We start from the raw sequence: 18,392 nt of genomic DNA, 5'->3' as shown, positions 1-18,392 counted from the left end.
CTTTTACTTGGATCCTCCACCCACCCCTACGCAACAATATGTACAGCGTAATAAGAAAAAGAGCTCAAAAACCTATTGTTGGTTGCATATGGATATGCATACACGTATGACCTCCCAAACTCATGCATTCTGCACGTGCAACTACACCCGAATTCGGTTTGGGGAACATCCACTGTTTACGGTCACGGAGCACTCACTGTTTACAAGCCAGGGACGTGACGTCCCATACCACTCAGTGTGTTTTCGCACTTACGGTCTTAAAGGCGCAGACACATAGAATCGTATGACACGGAATGCCTAGGTAGAATCCCGCTGTGAATGGGGGTGTCTTATGTCATTATTAATTCGTACGATCTTATTATTTCGAGAAGATTTCAAATATGGAAATCACCATGAGATAATATTCCAAATTTGGTGGTACTAAATTATTGAAATCTGTTGATTTTTATAAACATTCAGTTATTTAATCAATTTATGCAGCATTTGGGTTTTGTTCTAATTTTTAAAAGATTTTTTTTTATTTTTAATTAAAGCAAATATGTTAACTATCCTAGTTTCCGCTATATTTAAGCGAATTTCCCGGAGAATTTGGTTTATTATTATTAATGTTCATATAAATAAATAAATATTAAAATAAAAACTTAACAATCTAAAAATAGTATAATATATATGTATGTATATATACATACATATGTATATAAACGGAAAGAATAAGTGTATATATATGTATGTTTTTTGCATGAACAATTATCAGAAATTCATTAGAAATTGAAAAACTGGCAAGAATACATGCTTATTTGTACGTGGACGGCCGGGCGAGCTTGCGGGGATGGAATGTGGGGGTACTACCGGTGATGGAGTGAGGGGTTAAGTACATGCTTAAGCCGCTAACGACAATAGCCTTGGGTGTAGTTCATGTATCAATTCCTTTCCAAAACTACCAAAACACTAATATAGCATACTAGTTGTTTTACCCGGCTCCGCTCAGTATTTGTAATATAAACAGCTTAAACATGGCGAATATAATATTAAATATTCATTTGTTGTTTTTTTTTTTATTTATTTGAATCGAAAAAAATCGAATCATCGCCATAGAAACTTCCCCAACAGTTCCCAACCAAAAATACTTACATACAAAGTCTCTTTCGAAATTATATATTAGATTTCCCAAAAAGTGATTTTGATTCCTGTACTTGCAACGAAATCGATGATGCGATCGGCAGTCATGAGCTAAACTGCAAAACAATGATACACATGTCGTTTGAAATTTGAATGGTTAAACGTACTTGCTTTAAGGATAACGGAAGTCAACTATTCTTTTTTTGTTCACAGAAAAGGAATAATCATACAAGATGAAGAGTTTGGCGGTTGTGCTGATGATGCTGAGCCTTTTATCAGTGCCTGTTTTGAGTACGGCAACTCATCGTGCGGGAACTGAGACTAGCCCCCCTGGAGAATCTCAAGGATCCTTGCGAGGGGCTTTGAGGGCACTCGAGAGACGCAGACGAGCTCCCATGGGAACGTATCCCCTGGCGAGCTATCAAGATCGAGAAGATCCCCAGGAACTACTAGAATACTTGGGTTCCAAAAACGAATACCCAACTGGTAAACAAAAAACTTCCATCAGTCTCGATAATTATTTAGATCTATTTAAACTGAATCTCGTTTACATTTCAGACGATTCTCCAATCCTGTTGGATCAGAACGATAGACCACTCGGTAAGGCAATCCTCCTCGGATACTTGGACAAACCTGATGACTACCCTTCCGAGGATCTCGAATCGGAATATAAGAACACGGCTTTCAGAGAACGCACGGGACAAATGAAAGGACATCATCAAAGCTTAAATTTGAAAAAGGTTCCATCAGCATTTCGAGAACGTGAATCCAAGCATGTTTATCAGAACGAACAGTTACAGGATCTCTTTTTGAAGAATCTCGCTGAAAAAGAGAAGGAAGAAGCTCAGTATGAATCTGATGCTGAATACGCTGAGCTTTTGAGAAAGCTGTGGGAGAAGTACATGAATACGCATCCAGAAGAATATGGAGGCCAACAACAAGAAGAGTTTACCAAAAGGAATATAAGGAAGCGACAAATTCCTGGTGACTATTCACCAGCTGGAGGTTGGGGTCCGATTGCTTTCAAGAAGAAGCGTAGTTCAAATCAACGCTTAGACAACAACGATACTCCAGACTTTCTGTACTCGTTAAAATTCGTATCTCAGACGGATCCAGCTGCCGTGGAAAATTTAAAAGACGATAAAATCATGGACGAAGAAGAAGATCCCGACATATCTAAAATACTCAATGGGGGCGAGCCAAATCTAGGATATTCAGCATACGGCGTATCTGCGCCTCAAATGGATTTAGAAGATGATTCTAAATTAGCAATGCAACCACTAAACTATTCACCATCTGATGAAGTGTTCCTTCCGGATGGAGGAGAGCCGATTGATACACCGATAGCCAGCGAAAACCTTTACCCAGTAACTAAAAGAAGCAGCAACTTTCAAGTCAGACGCTTCAACAAAAGGAATAGTAAACAAATCAGAAGCACTGTGAACGATCCTAGAGTTGCCAAAGATCTGAGCAGTATTTTTGGAACTGATGAACTTCTCAATTCACAATCCACCATACAAAAGACGGTGAAAAGAAGTAGCAATCCTGATGACGATTCTCACGAATCTAAATCTCCAGCTATAGCAGCTCTAAGTCATCATCATTCCAATGAATCCAACCAGTCTTCTCATGAAAGTCACCTGGATAATGATAATGACCACAACAATAAGTACGAAGACCACGATCATCCTCATTCCAGACACGAACATGAAACAAAGCCACCACTTCTGACAAATTCCAATGCCGATTTTGATCATTCACATGAGGGTCAAGAAAATAAGGAGATTGACTTTGAAGACACCGAACAGACCCATATAAAGCTGGAGCATCCGATTATATTGAAGAAGAAGTCGATAGATTGGTCGAAGTACTTTGGAATCGATAAACGCAAGAAGAAGTCGTCGCCTTTTTACAATTTTCAAATGAACAGGGCCAAACGATTCATGAGCTCATTCAATTTGCCTCAACAAAAAGAAAGTTCGACTCACCCAGAAAACGATTCCGTTGAAAAGCGAAGCCCAAAAAAGATAGATCCGTTGAAATTAGACAGTATGGATAATAAGCTAAAGAACATGGAAGGGTTGATTTTAGACGATGCATTGGAATACTCCAGCGACAATGAAGAGTTGGATACAAAGGAAGAGCAAGAAATAAAAGAGAAAATACTTTCACGACTTGCAGCCGCTTATAGCTTGGAAAAAATGCGAAAAGCTTTGAAAGAATTCAAGCAAAGTTTATCTCAAAAGAACAAGCAACCGAGACCAGATCTGAGTCAAGATAAAGAGAAACGCTTACTGGCTGATCCAACGCCTCAAAAACATGAATTTAAGCAAAAATTAGATCCTGAAGACATCAAAGCAATAGAAGACGGCTACTTTGAGAGCGAGCAAGGGGCAGGACACTTCCTGAACGGACCAGTCGAAATCATGTCTGAAGGATATATGGGTGGAAGTGGAATGCTGGATAATTCTAACCAACGCACTAGTAAGTATTAAAAGTTCTGTCAACGAATGAACTTTTATTAAAAAAAAAAGTTTTATCATCAATGTGCGTTCTTATTGTAAATCTAAGGCTTTGCTGGACTATTCTTTGATCGAATAAAAACAAACATGTGAAAACTGTCGAAGACTATACATGCCTAAAAAAATATCTGTTTCGTAAACTATAATTATGTATTTTTTAATGATCGTTAAAACAAATTTAGATAATGAGGACGGATCCTGCCCAATTTTGGACAATATTGTGAGAAGATGTCACAGCATTGACATCTTGGCTGGTGATCATGGTCAATTGTTCTTGCCCTTCTGCAGCCTCCATCAGATTTGCTACCTTTGTGTAAGTATAATCAAATCTCAAAACGGCTAGTATAGTTATCATATTTTAACCGAGATATAGTTATTGACCACTTAAACTACATAACACCAATTGATAGTAAAATAACAAGTCATTGGTTAGTATTGAAAAGGCTCTCAGTAGTGTACACTGCCCAACAACTGTAAGGGCGCGATATTTTTCTAGATAGTTTTAAACATACAAAAAAAACACGCGTATACGGCGTCATATACGCGGTATCGTGCAGTATATACATGGGATCGTCTATTCATTGGAGCGGTCTCGTTGAAATTCTATAGAATTGTTTATACTAACTTGACGGTGATATATACCAATTCGACCCTTCGGACGGAGCTTGCCAGTGATCGATAATTGTTATTTTCTATGATCTTATTATTTCGACAAGTTCTGCTTTATTTTTTTGCAAATATGGGATATACCGTTATCGATCACTGTCAAGCCCAGTCCGAAGGGTCGAATTGGTATATATCACCGTCAAGTTAGTATAAACAATTCTATAGAATTTCAACGAGACCGCTCCAATGAATAGAAATATCCCATGTATATACTGCAGGATACCGCATATACGACGCCGTATACGCGTGTTTTTTTGTATGTTTAAAACTATTAAAAAATATATCCCACGTACAATATACTGCATCCCTCGCTGTGCTAGTCAAGTTTGGTTTGATTAATGGACTATTCCCTTTTCATAATTACTACCCCCATTGCATATTTCAGCTATAATGTACGTGGTTACTCCACTAGCATCTACATACACTGGTTTATGAAATAAGTTACACATATTAAATCAATTAAACTATGTATTCCAGGGTCCATCTTCAGCGACAGGATGCGACTTGATGTTCTTGTCCGAGGCCGATGGGGTATGTGAGGGACGATCAGCGTGCTTAAGAGCAGCCAGGACAGCTCTCATGGCACTCAGGGACCTCCATGGACCTCTTGCTGACCACTTAGAAGGAGAGTGCTCAAGAGAATCCTGCTTGGCGAGACCCCTACGTGCTAACAAAGCCTGGCTGCACTCGTATAACCGATAATCGCATAAAACAACCACACACAAACTAACCTAACCCACATGTAACCTAACGAGTGACAATGTAACCACATGTAACCTAACCCACATGTAACCTAACAACCGCACATGCTGAAAGTGCAAAACGATTTCGTATAACTAAAACGAAAATTGAAACCAGTAAGCACAAAAACAGTGAGGTGGCATTGAATTTTATACCTTTCAATACAAAGAAGTCATGTATTTTAATTTAGTACATACTCGAGAAGCTAAACATGGATTAAGAATTTAATGTTTTAAATTTTTTGAAATTTAATCATTGCTGTTTTAATCATTGCTGTTGAAAAGTTTAAATTTTAGTTATACGAAAGTTGTTCTTGTAGGTAAATATATAAAATCTGGTATTATTCGTCTATTGAAAAAAGAACAATTGGGAAAATATTTGTCTACGCGAAGCATTCCCTATTTATATATAAAGAAAATGTACTTGTTAGTGATAAGATGATGATGATAATAAACTAGTTGATATATATATATATATATACACATATATATAATACATACATAAACACATACATATATTGTTAAAGAAAAACTTTGACTGTCGTATGTTACTACATTTGTGAATTGTTTTTTTTTTTTTTTTCCAATTTTCTACGTATAGACACATACGCCAAAAAAAAGTATATATTTTATTATATTATTAAATTGTAACCATTTTATTATTATAAATAAATAAGATATTTAAAATTGACGACGGTGAAAATGCGATAAAATATTATTCGGGGGGTGTACATTTTCATTTTAGATATGTGATATACAAATTTTGTCTACTATTTTACTAAAAATATTATTACTATATACATATATGTATATATACATATATGTATATATACATATTATACTCTATAGGTAGATAGAATTTAAATGCATTTATAACTGTCAGAATGTCTAAATTTTACTTTTTCAATTAATCTAGTATACATGTATGTATGTGTGTACTTCTTCTATACGTTTTGCAAGCAACTAAATTGGAAAATTATCGTATCGCTTAACTAATAATTGTTTCAACGCTGTAATGGTCGAAAGCTTATTAAACATATGATAAATGTATATTATGTATACATTTAAAAATCACATACATAAATCAAATTTCTTAAAGATTGTTTTCCTTTTGAAATATTTATTTGTTATTTTACACGAATAAAAATATATTTTGTAAATTATTCTAACAATAAAAAATGGCAATTTTATGTATTGCCCATCGTTAAGTGTTATCAAAGATATAAATGTATTGATGTAATCATTAAATACAAATAACATGTAGTTGTTATATGCATAAAGTCTTTTATTTCCATTACCCTCTAATGTGTCTATTGTTATAAACAAGAGTACTTTCTAGCTATAAATCATAAAAACCATGAGTTAAATAAAATCAATTAAAACAATGTAGTACACATTCTTTACATTTTTCGAATCATTACTCACTTTTATGATATAATAGTACAATAACATATGAAGAAGTCTGAATAAAATGCATTAAAAACTATTTTCCCGATTATACATTATTACTCCAACATTGAACTAGCACTTAGGAAACCAGCTTCAAAATGAACACACAACCTGTCTATTGCCTTTGTTTTGATAGTAAGCATTTTTTCATATATGTATGTAAGTTCCACATACTTAAAACTTATCAGGAGTCCTGGCTACAATCATGAGACGCAGAGAAAGCTCAAGAAAACCCTAGTCAAAGAATTCAAGGTGACCAATAATCTCCTCTTTCAAATTCTCTCTGAGGTCAGATTCAAATTCCTTTAACTAATTGAGCACAAATTTTAATTTTGAATATTCCATCAACCAATATATACATACATATATGTATGTATGTATTATGGGTCTACGTGACGAGCCAGAATGTTAAATTACAGAAAACACAAATATCGGAAGGCAAAGATCGAAAATCGAAAGATCAAAAAAAAGGGTGCATGGTAAACGGTACATACTCACTTAATTTGCGCGAGCAGGGAACAACAGGAACAGGCTTTTCCTCCCGTATTCTGCGCGCGCACATTAATACGGGAGGAAAAGCCTGTTCCTCTTGTTCCTGTTGTATTCTGCTCGCGCAAATTAAGTGAGTATGTACCGTTTACCATGCACCCTTTTTTTATCTTTCGACATGAAATCTTTCGATTTTCGATCTTTGCCTTCCGATATTTGCGTTTTCTGTAATTTAACATTCTGGCTCGTCACGGAGACCGATGTATTATATATGAGCCGTTATATTTGAAAGTAGCGGTAGTTCAATTTTCAGTTCAAAAACACTATTTCTGTTTGACTGAATTCACAAATTACTATCACTTTTTACTTTATCTATGTACGTAGTAACAATAGATGAAGTTTTTTTAATGTGATATGTTCAGAATCTCGGAAAAGCAGAATAAAAATATTACAGACCACCATTATTTTCAAATATTTTTAAACGCGAAACATTATATTTAATTTTTTGCGAGATATTTCTCAAAATAAAGAAAAATGGACTTATGCCACCTGCAATTGTAAAGGTAAGATTCCACCAAAATAGTGTACAGCACATTTGTTTACAAACATTTTGTGCAAAACTACAGCACAACAATTGCGTAGTTATGGAAACGGAAACGTGTTGAAACAAGAAATTTGTTGTCAAAGGGCGATTCTATTAATATTACATTTTTCTGCGTAAAAAGCATATTAACTAATCAAAGAAGAGGTTTGAAAATAAAAATAAAAAAACGTACCTGTTCATTTACTTCGTCTTGTGAGTTCATGGTGGCGTTCGGTTCGTCCCTTTCATGAAAGAAATTCAAATATGCATAACCAAACCATTTTGGCTTATATGTATATATGTATATCTGAAATCCCAGAACCTGAAGATTTTGAATCCGAAATTTACTTGACAAAGTACGCTCATAAATAAATGTTTTCGCTTTGGTAGCGGAAGCAAGATTGAGTTCGCGAAAAGCGAGTGTGTGCGCGTCGACGCGAGTCCACACGGTACCCGTGTGCGCGCACACAAGTGCACAGTTCTTATTATTATTGTTCGCTTGAGTGAGTCGACCAAAACAAATATTTGTGCCGTACGCTGTGTAGCACTGTGCCGCATAGTTCAGCACGCTGGTGGAATCTCGCCTTAATGGCTCATATGTTTGCAACTCAAAAAAAACTTCTCGTGACCTTCTTGGATGTCACGACCCATGGATTGGGAACATGTGTACCAGAGTGATCGTTTTTTTATATCTTCCAATAAGTTAATCATAATAAAAATCTGATGGTTTGATTTTCTAGAAGCATAAGTTTTCAGCAAAATATGGGGCAAGGTAACTGTAGCTTATTATCTGCTTTAAAAATTAGTAGAAAAAAAATCATCGTAAAGCGTATCGCAAAAAAAATAAAATGAGAAATTTTTGGCATATTTCACATTTGTGTAAATATTGAAATCAATATTTGATAAATATATAGCTAACAATGTTATCTGATAATTCAGATAACAAAATATAGATAATTCTGAATAGTTGAAGACTCGAACACACAGTTTAAGATAATTGGCGAATTGAGAACATCGAGAAGCATTGCTTATACATCTGACCATGTCCTTACCAGCAAATACCATTAACCGACCGGATGAAGACGACGATTTGGTTTTTAGAAATTTCGGTATGAATGACAGTAAGTACATACTATGTTGATATATAATAAGAATATATTTATCTTACACACATTGGAATATGTATAGGTATACTATCTTACATATGACTCATCATGACTAACGTACATATTAAAGACTATGATTCGATGGTTAAATATTTCAATACTTATGTATGCCAAACATTATTACTCGAAAACTGGTAAACGGAATACTAGTCATATGTAAACCAGTCACAGGACAACCGGTCGCTCTAGATCGGTCACACGTGATCACCCGCCACACTAAAACTGGTCACACCCTAAAATCGGTCAATCAGTTTTCTCGTGACCGGTTTTAGGGTGTGACCAGTTTTAGTGTGACGGGTGATCACGTGTGACCGATCTAGAGCGACCGGTTCTCCTGTGACCGGTTCACATTTGACTAGTAATCACCGAACCTCGAAAACTATATCTTCAATCTGAATTCTTGATATAGAATATTATAATAATTAGTATAAACTAAATCATTGATTGTAAAATTAAAATTTCCAGATACTAGTGGATCGAGAAATTTACAACGTACAATAACAGAACAACCACAAAATGGTAAGTTTTAAATACTTATTACAAAAATATTGAAAAAAAAATTAACATAAATTTAAAGTAGTAGTAATCATCTTAATAATAATGACAGTAAATTTAAATCATTGGTTTTTTAAGAAACATATTTTTGAATTAAGCGTTTACTTTTGCTTGTAAATGAATAACTATAACGATTTTAGGTAGATCTCAGAATAATTTTGTTCAAAGTATAATCGAAGAATTTCAAATGACTTATCTTAATTCAGAGAACTTCCCAGGACCAAGAAGACACATACCAGTATCAACGATAGATTGGCAATCCACAGATCAATCCCAATTTATACCTGTGCACGGTTTGGACTTTCTGATCGGCGTTAATACCCTTATAATTCAGCAGACTATTGAACTGAGCGATAGTAAGTAATAGAAAACATTATTATTGATTTTTGACAACCTATTTCACAAACAAAACAATAATGCTAAACTGGAAACATTATAGAACAAATACGGTCATATTTACTTGTTTTCAAAATTTATTATTATACACCGACTTGTTTCCAGTGTCATCTTCGATAGAGCCTGAAAATAGATACATATTAAAAATACCCGAAGGTGAAACATTGTACATGGCAAATGAACATTCGACACCACTATCGAGACTGTTATGTGGATCGAAACGGAGTTTTAATATGAGCCTGATGGATCACACCCGACAACAGGCACTCATTCTCAACCGTCGAACAGCATTTTCATTTTTGTGTTTACCCTGCATAGTCCAGGTAAATATAAAACAAAAATGATACAATTAGTTCATGCAATTCTTGAAATTTTTGAAAATAAACACTAATTGAACAGTAAATACTCAGTAGCAAAATAAAAATAGTACATAAAGCATTACATATACTAGTCATTTCTTTTTTATTATTACAAGGCTCTTCTATGTATATTTCACTTCGCTAATTAGTCTGACAACATATTATATTATATCCTACATTCTTTCAATCATTTTGAAACTTTGCCATTTTACGCGGTTTGGTCAACGATAGATATTTAATTCAATTAGCCCTAAAGCGTCACTGTGGTTATAATACAAATATAAGTATACATGTTTAGTACGCGGGACAGATGTGTTGACCATGCCCCGGTCTAAGAACAAACATCGTTTGTGTTTGTAAGAGGATCGTTTATTTTTGTTCAATTGTTACAATGGTTATTGTATGTACGAAGAGGTTGAGCTTCGGAGAAGTGATCTGGTTGAACTCCAGAGGTTCACTCTGGTGTTGGGAGCTGGTGCGTCGCTTTATATAAAGCGTGCCGTGTGCAGATGCTTTGTCTTCGTTTCCAGGACACGTGTGTTAGAGACACGTGTTGACCTATTTTCGAGGCGCGTGCTTTATAGCTTTGGGGTCAGCGCCAGGACGTCGTTCGTTTGAGAATGGGGTCGTGACACGCGTAAACGACTTTTCAGGACATGTGTCGCGGTTGCCTGATGACATCACTGTTGGGTTTCGTTCGTTTTACGATCAAGCGATGAACTCTTTCTTCTGGAATGGTCGAAGGAGACGTTGCCCTTGAGTTATGCATGTTTGTACAGGATCGATGATGAGATCACTGGTTTTGATTCGTAATAGCACAAGTCGTGCTATATTCCTACACATGAAACAAGAATAATAAAAAGCATGTCAAAAAGCAAGAAATATATATAGTAAAAACAAAACAAATAATGATAATTATACCGACCAACTCAACATGACTGGCATTGAACAGATCTAAGAAATGTGCCAGTAAGTTAAGAAGTCGAACAGTTCTCGAGAGGGGGGAGTTCATGAGCACGTTTGTTTTAGCCCTAATTGGCAACAAGATATCATGCTTCGTAAAACCCTATGACTTTCCGGGGCCAAAAACTTCAGCCTCTCCAGGATAGCCGGATTATGAATCTCTCCTCTTAATAATTTTATGAAATGTTTCCCAATAAATAAATATCTTCTCTTTGCCAAGGAGTTGAACCCCAAAGATCCCAAGACAGAGGCACTAGGGAACAGATATGGATAAAATCCTAATATAAAAATCTGAGATAATTCCTTTGGACTCGTTCCAACATCAGAGAGTAACGAACTTGATATTTAGCTTAGTTCAATTTAAGTGTTCATTTTCAATATACGAATCGTGTAATTGTTTTCACTCCAGTGATATCAATCGTGTGAATTTTCAACCCAATCTTATGTGACTAGACGTTATAGAATATAAAACATATAGTCACTATTTGTAACCTTAAATTATGTGTTGAAATCAAGGAAATACAAGTGATATCTCCACCGGGGGAATACTTGGGAAGCATTCAACAAGAGTGGACGATAGTAGTGCCCCTGTTTCTAATTAGAAATTTCAGTGACGATGTGATTTACGTCGTCGAAGGACCGAATAAAAATATGTGCTGTTGTACATCAATGGAAGTCGAGTTTAAGGTGTGATATAAAATTTCTTATATTATAAGATGTTGTTGCTATCGTTTCAATGAAAAAATTATATTATTACAGATCCTCAGTGCTGATAATATGACACAACACGGATCGATCATTCATGGTTGGGACATACAAGCGATGAACTTTAACACAGTTATAACATTCCCGCCTACAGCTTCCGATCCAAAAGTCAAGGCTTTGATAATAGGAGCGGCTCTCTTAATAGTAAATATTCACAAATATGCTATTACATATGAATATACTATATCTTTTTGAAATTTTACATATAAATACATTCATTTACAGGAATATGTTTACTTTGTGAATGAAAAATCGACTACTTGGATGCATTGCTGTTGTTAACGGTGAAGTATTGAATCACTCTTCTAAGTTATCGTTTATTGATTGAGATATTTTAAATTAACTATAGTGCGTTCAATATAATTAGTGAGTAAGGATGTGATAATATTTCTCGCAGTATTGTAAAAACATGTGGTATTCTGTTTCAAGTTTAAAATTTTTATATGCATACATATTTAACAATTTCACTTGTAAATAATATATTTTTAAAAATGTGAAAATTATAATTGTACCAAATTAATCAATTAAGCTTTGTATATATTTACATAATATTTATTATTTAAAATTATTTTATCTCAATTTATGTAATGTTTATTTATTTTTAAATGTTTTTGAACCCAACATATATATGTACATATATATGTATAGGTTGTGGCTATTTGCAGGTACTATATCTGCAAATTATTGGCTATTTGCAGGTACTATATCTGCGAATTATTGGCTATTTGCAGGTACTATATCTGCGACAGGCGCAAAGCCTTCTGCGCATGCGCGTTAATTGTCACTGTCAGCGTGTTTATTGATAAAATTTTGTTTTAAACCTCTTAAATTTTAGTTCGAACTCGTAAAGTGACGTAGTATGAACGATTGATTAAGCATATAATATTAAAATAATGAACGATTGATTAAACAAGTCTAGCATACATTAAATGTAAGAAATTATAATCGGATTATAAGTTCACGCGCATGCGCAGAAGGCTTTGCACCTGTCGCAGATGTAGTACCTACAAATAGCCAATAATTCGCAGATATAGTGCCTACAAATAGCCACAACCTATATGTATATACTAGCTGAACCCGGCATGCGTTGCAATGCCACAATAACGCATGCAATTCCTGTTCCCGTTTCCGTTCCCGTTCTCGTTCCCGTTCCCATTTGTCGGAAAAACGCAGGCAGCAACACATTTGAAATTATTGCATTGCAATGACACTCATTCCCGTTTTTCCCGTCTTTAGGCAATTTTTTTTCACATTAATCTACCCGGACATGCAAACAACAAATCCTGAAAGTTCCATGGTAATCGGTTCAGTGGTTTAGGAGCCTATACGAGACACACAGACAGAAATTCAAGTTTATATATGTATATATATAGAAGATATATATATACGGTAAGGTGACCATTTTACATGTTTTTAGGCTATATGACAAAACCAGGACATTTTTTTCAAAAGAATGTTTCTAAATACTTGAGTTATTAAAAACGTTACTGAACCTTAAAAAATCATGAATGGACATTTATGAAAATAAAACAAAACGATTTCAATAATCATAAACAGACCCAACCCGAGGATTCTGCTAGGACAGATAACCAAAAAACCAGTACTACGAATGGTCATCTTAAATTTTATGGTGACTGTTGTATTATAAACGTAAAAGACGTGATACAAATTTGAACTCGTCGTCTGTGAAACGAAAACCCAGCTTATTTAGAAGTAGGATACCAATCTATGAACCGGTGAGTGGAAAAGTGCACTCGAGATAGTTGCACTCTCGAGACATCCAAACTTTCAAAGATGCTCAAGGAGAACTAACGCAATAGAATTCCACAAAAAAACGTCAAGAGATATTTGTATGTTATCCGAGGGTTCTAACCTTTTTTTGTGGCCTTTGAAAATTAGGACTTCTCGAAACTGCGCCATTATTCAGTGAAATTTAATGCATTTTTCCGGAAACCCTATCAACCATAACTCACGGTAGCTAAAAACAAAATGATCAATCAAAATATATTGACCTGGAATGTTAGATGAACACTGTTTATTTACTTATAATAATTTCTTGATATGATCGTAGAAAAATTTATATCGATTTTACAACCAAATTCAGCTCAACAAAATTTGAATCATAATAATCTTTATTAACAATCACATTGAAATTTGTCATAGTGATAAAATAAAAAGATTAAATTCAATTACTAATTATTTGTTTGGAATATTGGACATCACCCATATCACATATCTTATATAATATTGTTACGTACACCGCCGAGTAAGTACAATCGGATTTGGCCGAGTAGCATCCCAGAGACTGTGTGACCGTTATAATTTGTTTCAAGGATTATCTCCAGACTAAGTGCATGTAAGCTAAACAATGGCCACCGAATTGGCTGCTATTGGTCCTTTCTCAGAAGTGACCGATAGCGTGGGACTGAGTGTCGTGGGAATACATATCCGGGTACATGCCTGAACAATAGGGAAGTAACCGTACGTCGAAGATGCCCCGAGCGGCCTATCCGTTATAAGGCGGTACTTAGGCGATATCAAGACATTCTGGACGGAGCACTGCCAGTGCGTGTATCTCCTTAATCACCAATAAATGCTGTGAAACGACTTTAGCCTTTTACTTGGATCCTCCACCCTTTTTAAAAAAAAAAAAAAAACATTTTCAAAGAATCTTTATTATAATTTGTAAAATTTGTACAATATTTGAATACTGAAAAATACAACATCTTCAAATTCTATTTTTTCGGTACATATTTATGACATTTTCCACCGTACCGGACTATGAACGCATTTATATCAAATTTCCTTTTACAGCCTGCATAGTTCATATAACGAATTTTGCCAAAAACAGATCTCTCGGCCCATCCTTGATCATGAACACCACATATCGACCACATACAACCTGAAATGAAACAAAATTTAATCGCCCATCTTTAATATATCATCGTTAAGACAGTTGCGTATATGCACATACCAACAAAACCGTTTGGATCTCTTCCGTCTAAGCTGTAACGATCGTTTAAGTAAATCGCATCCTGCAACGCCTTTTCTGGAGTAGGCGTCCACTCAAGGATTTTTTTGGCCCAGTACATTCTCAAAAATCCATGCAATTTTCCTTCAGTGACTAATTGCTTTTGAGCCGAGTTCCACAAGTCGTCGTGAGTGATCGCATCTCTAAGTTCTTCCGTTGTGTAAACGTATTCTCTCTTATCCTTTCTAGAAAATAAATTTAACCAATCATGAAGCATTCTTTCACTAAACGCCACGATTAAAAGATTTCTATGTACTTTTCCATACTTATGATCATTTAAAGTCTTCTGTGCCCAATTACTAGCTCCTTCAATACTATCATAATTTTTATTATAATAACAAAAATTATCAGCTAATTCCCGCCGCACAATTGCTTCTTCACAAAAAGCGCTTACGCCTTCACCGTATTTGGATTTGTACTTTTGCACACAGAGAACAGCTCTTTGAACAGAGATTTGCCCTAAAATATTATCAAATTCATGTAACTCTCATTGATTAATATATTTAAAAACATTTTTCAATGTTTACCAAAATGAAACCATGGTGACAGATTACTCAAAGCGTTCACGGTTGGATCGTTTCTCTTCGTTGAAAACAACCGCAAACGCTTCGTACAAAATTCCTCAAGCGTTTTCAATCCAGCTTTGGTACCAGGTTCAGCCCAAGAACACGGCCCGACACTCTTATCAACATCGCGACTCTCCAAAGCCTTATCCCAATCTATTTTCTACAATAAAAATCAAATTAATCTACATTCAACATAAAAATAACACAACATATAAATTTAAACTACCTCTGGTTTCCGCTCTGATTTATATGGATGCTTAATCAACGGCGGAAATTCTGTTAAATACTCGGCAAGTTTCGAATTTATCTTATTCCTTATAGTGCGAGCCGAATATTCTAATTTATCTGATGCTATCCAACATGGAACGATATTGTGAGCATCGACTTGCATGAGGGGTACATCTTTGGGCAAAGTCTTCTTGACATCTTCGGCCCAACTCACAGGCCCTCGCAAAGGGCTGAAATCACAGACGACGGCTCCGACATTGAAATCTTGCACAAATTTAGGTAGGGTGTCAGCCGCAGACCCTTCTAGCAGGTGAAAATTAACATTGAGGCCTGCATATTCAGCATCGATTTCTTCCAAACCTGCAATACACATAAGAATAGTATTGTAGGAAGGCAGTACAGCCATTGTAGACATACATTGTATTTGCAATGTACCAGTTACACACCCAGATGTGTGAACCTAAGCACACAACCCTTCTCGGAAAGAAACGGTAAATGTGCAAAACCATCCGGAGTTACACGACGACCTCTAAAAGTCGATCCAAAACATAGACCCTCTTCTTCTTCTTGTTAATGCATTGTCCGCATCCGGACGTTTGCGACCGCCTCGTCAATTATTTGAATATCTGCATCGATCTTCAGCGGCTCGGAACAGCTCTTCGGCGCTCATATCGGTCCACATGCGCATATTTCGAAGCCAAGATAACTTTTTCCTGCCAATCCATTTTTTTCCTTCTATTTTCCCCATTGTTATCAAACGGAGAAATTCGTATTTTGGACCCCGTATCATGTGTCCGAGGTACTCCATCTTTCTCTGCCGCTTGATGACAGAAACAAGTTCCCTGCCTCTCCCCATCATGCCAAGGACAGCTTCGTTTGATATATTTTTGGTCCACGGAATCTTCAGCATATGCCTATAGACCCACATCTCAAAAGCATGGATCTAGACATGCGTTAATTCATCTGGATCCTGAGAAAGTACCCAGTTCGAGGAATTCATATATTCCCCCATCGAACTGCAGCCGCAATGAACTACCTCTAGATGTTTACCCCATCACACCGATGTAGTGCATCCTTCTAAATTCCTGGAAACTCAACCGGAACCATGAGCGAACCCAAGATGCAGCCACATCACGACCTTCAGACAATGACATTTTCACATGGTCGTGTTTCGACTGCAATATATTAACCCAAATAGCCTTCTTCGCCGAAAAGCAGAAAAAGAAGAAAAGCAACTAGCCTTCTTCGCTGCTATTACACTGTACTTGCTAAACACTTGTATCAACTATACAATAAAGATACTCTGCAAAACTCAACCGAGTTTCCATAGGCTAGGAAACGGGCGAAACCAATCACCCGTCCTATACATACATAGTACAGTGGTTCTTAACCTGGTTCGATCGAACCCCAGGGGTTCGGTGAGTCAGTCTCAGGGGTTCGGCGGAAATTCAGCAGAGCCAGGTTCAACAGCAACTCTTCAGAACAACAACGCTCTCAACGTTTTGGTGTCAACAAATTGTAACGTACCCTGTTATTGCTAAGAAAGCTCTGGAGATTTTCATAGCGTTTGTTACAACATATCTTTGCGAGCAATCCTTTTCGAGGATGCTGAACATAAAAACGAAGAAAAGGAACAGACTTTGTTGCGAAAATGACATGAGAGTGGCACTTGCCAAGATTTCTGAACTGGTTTTGTTCTTTGAACACTAGTGATGTTCATTTTGTGCACCAGTAAAATATATACCTATGTATGTTTTGAATTTGAAAAAAATCATATTTTATTTTTCCAATTAAGAAAGGTTCGGTGAATGCGCATATGAAACTGGTGGGATTCAGTATCTCCAACAAGGTTAAGAGCCACTGACATAGTATCATTGAAAGTAATCGGAAACACAAAGTGATAAGTAAACAATCCAAAAAATATATAGTGTGACAAACCTTTTAAAAGGAAATGGAAGTGTCTGTGCGTGGCGTCCAAAAAACGTGGCAGTAGACAAAAGCAAACGTGTAATGGTAGGTTATTCTTGAGAGCCAGTTTCTGGGCATAGAGGGCTGCCCAGTTGTCCTGAACGCGAGGGTCTCGGCTGCACCAGTAGAGTATGGCAGCCGAATCCTCCTTCACCAGGGTGGCCTTCGACAGTACACGAATTCGTTTCTTGTTCAGTGGAAATTCGAGAACAGAGCTTACCGAAGCTGTCTTCGATTTCGTTGCTGGTAGGTTTACTTCCTCGGCCAACCCCCCATCCTCTTTCCCCTTCCCTGAACTAGAGGCTGTGCCCTTTCCACGACGAGCCTCTACTCTCGGTTTCTTCGGAGCCGAAGCCATTCCAAACCGGGAGCTGTTCGAAATAACCCTCGGACGATGTAAATTTTGCGCGAAAACTGTCAAACACAACATAGCAACTTATTGAGCGGCCATGATCGGTTCATTTCCCCGTTTTTATATGCGGATGTGTAATAAACCTAATAAAAGCCTTGTAAAAACCGACAAACGGATTATTCTGCAAAAAACAATCTCGTGCAAGTCACTAAAATCTCCTTCACGGAACATCTAAAACTGTACGAACCGTAAAAACCATAGACCCAGGGGCGGCTCGTGACATTAAAAACAGGTGGGGCACGAAGAGTCTGAATCCACCCCCCCCCCCTCCCCTATATATTATAAAAAATTAACTTAATTAAAAAGACTTTTAAATTATCGACTCGATTCACTGTGTTCTAAGAAAGTAATAATGTAATTGATAAAAAATATTTAATGATAAAAATTGAAAATTTAAGCATAGCTTGGAAAATAT

General features: G+C 36.2%; 3 protein-coding genes across 3 annotated transcripts in view; 1 reads left to right on the top strand and 2 right to left on the bottom strand.

Annotated features, from left to right (window-relative positions):
* LOC143915913 (uncharacterized) overlaps positions 1 to 12,108 on the top strand; it is a 35,263-nt gene extending 23,155 nt beyond the window's left edge. The window contains exons 2-14 of the mRNA XM_077436734.1: positions 1,333 to 1,605; positions 1,678 to 3,570; positions 3,824 to 3,954; positions 4,785 to 4,996; positions 8,114 to 8,242; positions 8,309 to 8,340; positions 8,591 to 8,689; positions 9,200 to 9,253; positions 9,496 to 9,645; positions 9,791 to 10,008; positions 11,524 to 11,694; positions 11,767 to 11,916; positions 11,998 to 12,108. Coding sequence (XP_077292860.1) covers positions 1,353 to 1,605; positions 1,678 to 3,570; positions 3,824 to 3,954; positions 4,785 to 4,996; positions 8,114 to 8,242; positions 8,309 to 8,340; positions 8,591 to 8,689; positions 9,200 to 9,253; positions 9,496 to 9,645; positions 9,791 to 10,008; positions 11,524 to 11,694; positions 11,767 to 11,916; positions 11,998 to 12,054 — 3,549 coding nt within the window. The 5' untranslated portion in view covers positions 1,333 to 1,352 and the 3' untranslated portion in view covers positions 12,055 to 12,108. The remainder of the gene's footprint in view (positions 1 to 1,332; positions 1,606 to 1,677; positions 3,571 to 3,823; positions 3,955 to 4,784; positions 4,997 to 8,113; positions 8,243 to 8,308; positions 8,341 to 8,590; positions 8,690 to 9,199; positions 9,254 to 9,495; positions 9,646 to 9,790; positions 10,009 to 11,523; positions 11,695 to 11,766; positions 11,917 to 11,997) is intronic.
* On the bottom strand, positions 10,401 to 18,218 carry phr (deoxyribodipyrimidine photo-lyase photorepair). The gene is made up of 7 exons (XM_077436872.1): positions 17,536 to 18,218; positions 15,596 to 15,957; positions 15,331 to 15,529; positions 15,070 to 15,262; positions 14,747 to 14,988; positions 14,233 to 14,674; positions 10,401 to 10,879 (listed from the first exon to the last, which is right to left on the bottom strand). Exons 1-6 carry the CDS (start codon positions 17,993 to 17,995, stop codon positions 14,508 to 14,510), a joined length of 1,623 nt encoding a protein of 540 aa, XP_077292998.1. The 5' UTR covers positions 17,996 to 18,218; the 3' UTR covers positions 10,401 to 10,879; positions 14,233 to 14,507.
* Positions 16,113 to 17,958, bottom strand: LOC143915545 (uncharacterized). The gene is made up of 3 exons (XM_077436242.1): positions 17,267 to 17,958; positions 16,278 to 17,145; positions 16,113 to 16,203 (listed from the first exon to the last, which is right to left on the bottom strand). Exons 2-3 carry the CDS (start codon positions 16,523 to 16,525, stop codon positions 16,113 to 16,115), a joined length of 339 nt encoding a protein of 112 aa, XP_077292368.1. The 5' UTR covers positions 16,526 to 17,145; positions 17,267 to 17,958.
* Positions 18,219 to 18,392: the final 174 nt, after the last annotated feature.

The sequence above is a fragment of the Arctopsyche grandis genome, chromosome 8 (genome assembly GCF_051622035.1).
Source record: "Arctopsyche grandis isolate Sample6627 chromosome 8, ASM5162203v2, whole genome shotgun sequence".
NCBI classification, from domain to species: Eukaryota; Metazoa; Arthropoda; class Insecta; order Trichoptera; family Hydropsychidae; genus Arctopsyche; species Arctopsyche grandis.
The sequence above is the reverse complement of the archived record's forward strand: the minus strand, read 5'-3'. Positions and strand labels throughout refer to the sequence as shown.